Source organism: Urtica dioica, chromosome 3 (assembly GCF_054948205.1).
Source record: "Urtica dioica subsp. dioica isolate 48M chromosome 3, U.dioica_male_clone48M_v1_H2, whole genome shotgun sequence".
In the NCBI taxonomy this organism is placed as follows: Eukaryota; Viridiplantae; Streptophyta; class Magnoliopsida; order Rosales; family Urticaceae; genus Urtica; species Urtica dioica.
In genome coordinates this window covers 48,820,625-48,827,832 of record NC_142758.1, presented here as the reverse complement: position 1 = coordinate 48,827,832, position 7,208 = coordinate 48,820,625, and the positions used below count along the sequence as shown (strand labels likewise).

Sequence of the window (7,208 nt, the reverse complement as noted above, 5' to 3'; positions counted from 1 at the left end):
TATTTTCTTGTGGTTTCAAGATTTTTACTCGGTGTTGACTTCCTCGACCGCCTTTAGCCACTCCGACCATGTCTCCATGCTTACGGCCGAGCCTCTCATCCCGGTAAGTTATTTTGAAATTCTAATTTAATTATTTTTATTTGTGGTTTTAAGTTTTTCGAATTTTACTTTTGGAGGGCATGAGATTTGAATTTTAAAATTTAAAATTTGAATCTCGCGCTCAAAGTAATTTTTTTTTAAAATAAATTATCTATTGCGTCGCTTGATAAACGAGTGACGCCGGGCCTATTGCGTCGCTTTTATACTTGTTGCGTCGCTCATTTTTCGAGCGACGCGGAGCCTATTGCGTCACTTTTAACCAAGCGAAGCCCCAACTGATTTGTGCGTTAGATCCGACGTGGCGTCACGTGGAACGTCTCTTTTTTAAAAGCGACGTCTCAGACCTATAAAGTGACGCAAATGACCTATTGCGTCACTTTTCGAGCTACGCAAATAGCTCAATTTGTAGCAGTGAATTTTATGAACTAACAGTGACTAACTAACTGGTACACGGTACACCTTTAATTTATTACTATCGACAAAATTTCAGTGGTTTTAAACCATAAAGACAAGTTACTTTTCTACAAAAAAAAAAAAAAAAAAAAAAAATATTCATGTCCTTTACGTGGCCGGAGAAAATTTATCAAACACATGTAACAAAGATTAATTCCACGTGTGTCTATTATGTGACGTGCCTGACTTTTGTGGTCTCTCCACTTACTCAATAAGCCACTGCCCACACACACACAAAAAAAAATCAACGGTAAATAAATAAATAAACTTCACCACTTTCTTATTATTTCATATATAAATATAACTCAACCCAATTGCTTTTCTTTCGTCATTTCACAGCACCAAAAAAAAAATACAATGGAGTCATTCTCATATCTCAAAGCGATCACACTATTTCTGTTCCTCTTCTTTTCTTCGATAGCCCAGTCATGCGTGGCCTCATCAAACTCCTCGGTCCGTACGGGTCGCATCGAGGGAAGCCACGTGTCGTTCAGAGACCGCGTCGTCGGAGTATCCAACGGTCCGGATTTGGTGAGGTGGATGAGGGATATCAGGAGGCGAATCCACGAGAACCCCGAGCTGGCTTTCGAGGAGTTTGAGACCAGCGCGCTTGTTCGAGCCGAGCTCGATCGGCTCGGCGTGGCTTATCGCTGGCCAGTCGCTCGGACCGGAATCGTGGCTCGGCTCGGCTCGGGCTCTCCGCCGTTTGTCGCGCTCAGAGCTGACATGGACGCCTTGCCTATTCAGGTACTTATTAATTCAATAATTATTATATTGGTGGTGTGGTGTGTGTTATGTTTTCTTTTCTCAATTTTCCAAATGAAATAATTAGTAGGTAAAGGTAACATTTAATTTAATTTAATGTACACTTTTATTATTAATTCAGAGATGTCTACTAGTACACTGGTTTCACTTTTTAAATTTCTAAATGGAAAAATTAGTAGGTCAGGAGTACTTATGAAGAATTTTTTTTTTTTTTTTTTTAACTTAAATGGGACAAAGTTAAAGGTGATTTATTAAAAAAAAAAAAAAAAGGAGATTTAATATAAATTGATCACGGATTCACGGGTGGTTATTACGACAAAGAAAAATAAATATAAAAAGAAAGCTATTATGAATAGTAGTTTTGTTTTTGTTTTGTGTTATAGGCTTTTCAATATAAATAGTATATGGGTGGGAGTGTGGGACTTTCTTATTTTTGGTCCAATTTTGGAGTAGCAGAGTTATTAGTTATTTCCCATCAGAAAGTGGGACATGCACTTTCATAAATGTAGTTAAAATTCTATCCGCACATGAAGACTATAGTCAGTTTTGTTTCCAAAAATAATGAACTCAGTTGTGACTCGTGACATGAAAATACTGTTGTACGATTTTTATTTATTTAATTCCGAATTTTGAATTTGACCAGGAATTAGTGGAATGGAAGCACAAGAGCCGATCGGACGGAAAAATGCACGCGTGTGGCCACGACGCCCACGTGGCAATGCTACTCGGCGCGGCCAGGATTCTCCAAGAACTCCGACATTTATTACAAGTATGCTTAAAAAAATATATATATAATAATAATAATGATATTACATTCCTATACTCACATATATCACTTATTTTTATTATAGTAATTTGATTAAGGGTTCTATATAACCATATAAAGATCTTAATTTTGCATAATAGCCAACCTCTAATTGGTTATAGTTAATTAGTCACGGATTATATGAACAGTAATTTATTGACAATATTACCCAAATAATTTTCGCCTATTGACAATTAACGGGCAAGAGTTGTTTGGGCAAAATTTGTCAATTAATTATTCTTAATAGAATCAGTGACAAATTAATTATAACTAACCAAACATCGATTATTTAGAGCAACTCTAATGGAAGTTGTTCGTGCTTAGGTGGAGTTTAAGTGGAAAGCAACTTAAGTTGTTCATACATTGTGAGCAACTTAAAATGTCATAATAATTATAGTAATGATGCTAGTATATAGCACCAATGCTCACTATTATTTTTATACATATATAATATAAAGTTGATATAAAATAAATAATATGTACTAAAATAATATTATAAAATACTCCATTGTGAACATCTATAAAAGTTGTCAACTATAATATTGTTTTAGTACATATTATTTATTTATGATTATGTGTCATGAGTGAGCATCACTTAGCATTGGAGTTGCTCTTAGCAAACAACAAATTTGATGTGTGTTAATTGCTTATAAATTTCTTTAACTAATTGATTAGGGGACGGTAGTGCTAATTTTCCAACCGGCGGAGGAGCGAGGGGTCGGGGCTCAAGGGATGATTGAGGGAGGGGCGTTGGAGGGCGTGGAGGCTATACTTGGGCTCCACGTATCGCCCTCTTTTCCGACGGGCTTTGTGGCGGCTCGGCCCAAAGAGTTTCTTGCCGGTTGTGGCAGCTTCACCGCCAAGATTAGCGGCAAAGGCGGCCATGCCGCGGTGCCTCAGCAGTCCATCGACCCCGTTTTGGCTGTCTCGTCCTCTGTCATTAGCCTCCAGAGCATCGTTTCTCGGGAGACTGATCCTCTTGATTCCCAGGTAAAAACAATCTCGGTCATTCCTCTTGAGATTCTAGCCAAATCAAAATGAAACACTCATTTTATATTATTTCGATATTGAGGCCCGGCCCAACCGCAAGGGTTGTAAAACTTGTGCTTTAGGTCTATTCATAGAAGGGAGGCCCAGAAAAATAAAATTGAAACCCGTACTAATTTGGTAAAAATAAATAAATTAAAATAGAAAATGTTAGAACTTTCGCAGGCCTATCGGCCAAAGATACCAAAAGCAATGTAACTTACTGTAAAGAGTAAAGACAATTAAAAGACTATTGCTAAAATAAATAAATAAAAAATAAAAAAAATAAAAGCCGATCTTTTTATTTAAATTTTTAACCATTTTTTATTGATCTTTAATTCTACCATTTATTTATTTTACAAAATGAAACATTACCGTTTTAATTGTTTTATTTAAATTAGTTTTGCGTGTGTGTGTGTTTTTTAATTGATGTGCATTGCCATTTTTTAAATTTAGTTTCAATATAAGCAAAGATTATGTCTATTTAAAAAAAATTTGAATTGAGATAATGATACGATTAGAATAAGTAAAATGATGAGAAAAAATTTGATTCGATCTAAAAAAGAGTTCTTGCTGTGACGTTCAGGAAAAAAACACTCAAATTTTGAGTTTCGCTTTAGGCCTCGAAATCCATTAAGCCGGCCCTGCCGATATCGGTACAAACAATATTGAGATTCTAGCCAAACCGGAATAGAATGCTCTTTTCTGGTTATTCCGATACTGTTCATATGTTAAAACAAAAACAAAAAAACCCTAAAATATGCTTTAATATGTCCGGAAAAACTTTCAAATTTTTTTTTTTTCTAGTGAACAATATTGGAATGGTACCAAAATTCTGTTCATTGAACAAAACTGGAACAAAATTTCTAGTACTGTTTTGTGGCCAAAAGGAAACAAAATTCTAGTTATGTTTTGTTTCGGATGCCCAAGTTTAATTCCCTCTAGAAACCGATGAAGTTAAGTGTATGTTGACAGAAGTATATCACTTGTTAATATTGTATAATGATTTGTTGCTTTATTAAGTCATAAGTCTTTGTTTTTCGTGAATCTAATTACAGTCCAAATTATCGAGGTTATGAATGAAAGTAATGGAAAGCCATAGAGAAGAAGCTGAGATATAAAAAAAAAAAAAAAAAAAAAAAAAAAAAAGGTTCTTAAGGGGGGCTAGGGTTGTATTTGTTTTTTTAATGTAAAATAAATGAAAAAAAAAATATTACATTAAAAAAATTTGAGGGGACTAGGCCCAAGTTGGCTCTGTCCTACTAGGGATTGATTCACAAGTATTTGATCAAAATATTGAATATAAAACTAACCCGTATAATTAGATTATAGATTTAAACTAACCCATATTTGTGAGATTTATTTGACAATATTTTTTTTTGCAGGTGGTTTCTGTCGGAATGATTCAAGCCGGAACAACTTTCAACGTCATCCCTGATTCGGTAACGATTGCCGGCACTTTCAGAGCTTTCAATCGGAAAAGTTTCCGTGCTCTTGGGAAAAGAATACAAGAGGTAATATAACTAACTGTGAAAAGAAAAAAAAAAAAAAAAAACCTTTTTGTGGCACAAATAAAGCATAAACTATTACGTAAGTTTCAGTTTCATTTTGCTCCATAAACCATTGCTTTTAAACAAAATGGTACTTGAATAATTGATTTCGTTGAAGCCATTTCATATAAATTATAAGATGGGTAAAACATATATGCATACTTAAGTTTACTTGTCAATTATATAAGATGAACGAGTTGACTTAAATTATAACCTCCGATTAAAGCTAATGACGAACTAGTTTCCTCTTTAGATTTTTGCGTAAGACTTTGTATTAGATTTTACTCATATAACTCACGTAAATTTTTTAAAATATGCTTAGATTTGTTTATATGTTGAATGTTGTGTTAAAAAAAATTATTTTATGAACATGATTGAAAAATTACAAAATCAATAGTCTCTTGATATTTTGCTCAAAAAATTAGTAATTTAGTATGGTAGCAAAAATGTCATCCTGTTATAATACAAGTATTTGTTGTAACTAGTCAATCTTCTACATGCTTTTAAAGATCTAGTCCAAATTTTATTTCATTAAATAAATAGCCCATCAAACCGAAGTTAATTAAATTAATTGTTCAATTAATTTTAGTGACTAAACAGTTAGTTCAATTAACTGAACAATTAATTTGATTAACTTCTGTCTGGTGGTTATTTTCTTAATAAAATGAAACTTCGGTTTGGTTTAATTAACTTCGGCCTGCTGAGCTATTTTTTTAAAAGGGTTATTAAGCTATATAGCCACACGGATATAGTGGATTGAGATATAGCCCACCTTTAGTTAATTTCTTGTAAATAGTCAAGTAAACTTATTAAGAGATTAATAAAAGACTTATTTAACACAGTCAAACATATATTTTAGGTAGTTAATAGGCTGCCACATATGCAAGTTGGCTATTTACAAAGTATTTACCAAATGTTGGCTAATTTACAATTCCTATAGTTTAGGTGGCTTATGCAGCCAATTAATTGTTTTTAAAAAGGAGAGTGGACTATTAGGCTACTAGTCTAATTGCCCCATTATATATGAATACTCTATCTATATAGCTTTTATGAAACGTTGAAATTGTATTTAGACAATATTTGATTAATACTTAGACTTTTATTATTAACCAAATTGCCACATCACTTTCCATTCTTATTATTATTTGTCACGTAATTAAATTGGCTAATTTTCAAATATTAACAAGACGTCGGCTAAAATACAATCGATAAGTTTCATGTAGCTTACTTAGTTATAACTTTGTTAAAATATTTGCGTAAAAAAAACCCCAAAGCATAAAGATATAGAATTTTTCCGAATTTGCAAATAATTTTTTTTTTCTTGCGGTTGCAAAGGTAATAAAAGGTCAAGCGGAGGTCCACAGATGCTCGGCGGAGATCGACATCTCCGGCGAGGGACAGACAAACATTCCTCCAACGGTGACCAACGAGCGGATCTACGACCATGTCCGGAGAGTCTCCGCTGATATCGTCGGAGAACACAAGACGCTTCTCTCCCAAACTTTCATGGGAAGCGAAGATTTCGCCTTCTATCTCGACAAGGTCCCGGGCTCGTTCCTCTTCCTCGGGTCCCGCAACGAAGAGATCGGGGCCGTTCATTCGCCTCACAACCCTCACTTCGTTGTCGATGAGGATATTCTTCCGATCGGGGCTGCGATTCACGCCTCTTTCGCTCTTTCTTATCTCTCCGATTATTCAACCAACTCTCACTAATGCCATGTATAGATGATTTCATGTCATATATATAGGCTCTCTTATTTTTATATTTTTATGTATGGAATTTCCTCAAGTTCATATAATTCATTCATTTCTCCACTAAAAGTTTGCACTTTTAATCATCATAGAAAAATACACAGGGCAGGTAAACCTGGGCTTTTGGAACAAATCATTTATTGGGAGAAATTAAAAATACAAAAAATTAGATAAATAGTCAACTAAAACGTTTAAAATTGTTGTATAGTCAACGTTTCGTAAATTTTAGGTAAATAGTCATAAAGATAACATGATCTCATAAATATAAATGACTATTTACCTAAGATTTACGTATGTAAATATATGGAAGTGATTATTTACCTAAGATTTACGAAACATTGGCTATTTAGCAATGTCAAACTGTAAATATGACTAGTTACCTAATGGATCCTTAATATATATATATATATATATATATATATATATATATATATATATATATATATATATATGGATCCAATGCCATTTTTTAGGCAGATTTTTTTTTTGCGGAAATGAGATTTTTGTTCCGTTTTGATCGGAATCCACCCCAAAGAGAACGGACGGTCTCAAGCAAAATTCCGACCGGATCAAAACGGGAAATTCCATATTAATTATGATGATTATAAATAAATACAACATAATAAGCTCTCATTCATTATTTCCTAAGATTTTAATTTTTTTTTCTCTCACTAATTTGCAGTTTTTATAGTGAATAACATCACAAGTTCACAATAAACATCAAAGACCAAATTATCAAAGTCAACCATAAAAAAAAT

The 7,208-nt window shown here is 33.5% G+C and overlaps 1 protein-coding gene across 1 annotated transcript; it reads left to right on the top strand.

The window, feature by feature from the left end:
• The first annotated feature begins 847 nt into the window (after nucleotides 1-847).
• On the top strand, nucleotides 848-6,519 carry LOC149403410 (IAA-amino acid hydrolase ILR1-like 2). Its single transcript, XM_089609830.1, has 5 exons — nucleotides 848-1,299; nucleotides 1,961-2,086; nucleotides 2,798-3,112; nucleotides 4,534-4,662; nucleotides 6,034-6,519. Exons 1-5 carry the CDS (start codon nucleotides 910-912, stop codon nucleotides 6,409-6,411), a joined length of 1,338 nt encoding a protein of 445 aa, XP_089465956.1. The 5' UTR covers nucleotides 848-909; the 3' UTR covers nucleotides 6,412-6,519.
• The last annotated feature ends 689 nt before the right edge of the window (nucleotides 6,520-7,208 follow it).

Bases quoted from the DNA above. Each gene is read 5' to 3' on its own strand.
- LOC149403410 (XM_089609830.1), top strand. From the start codon at position 910: ATGGAGTCATTCTCATATCTCAAAGCGATCACACTATTTCTGTTCCTC. The intron at 1,300-1,960 runs GTACTTATTAAT...GAATTTGACCAG, and splicing joins TGGACGCCTTGCCTATTCAG to GAATTAGTGGAATGGAAGCA. The intron at 3,113-4,533 runs GTAAAAACAATC...TTTTTTTTGCAG, and splicing joins CTGATCCTCTTGATTCCCAG to GTGGTTTCTGTCGGAATGAT.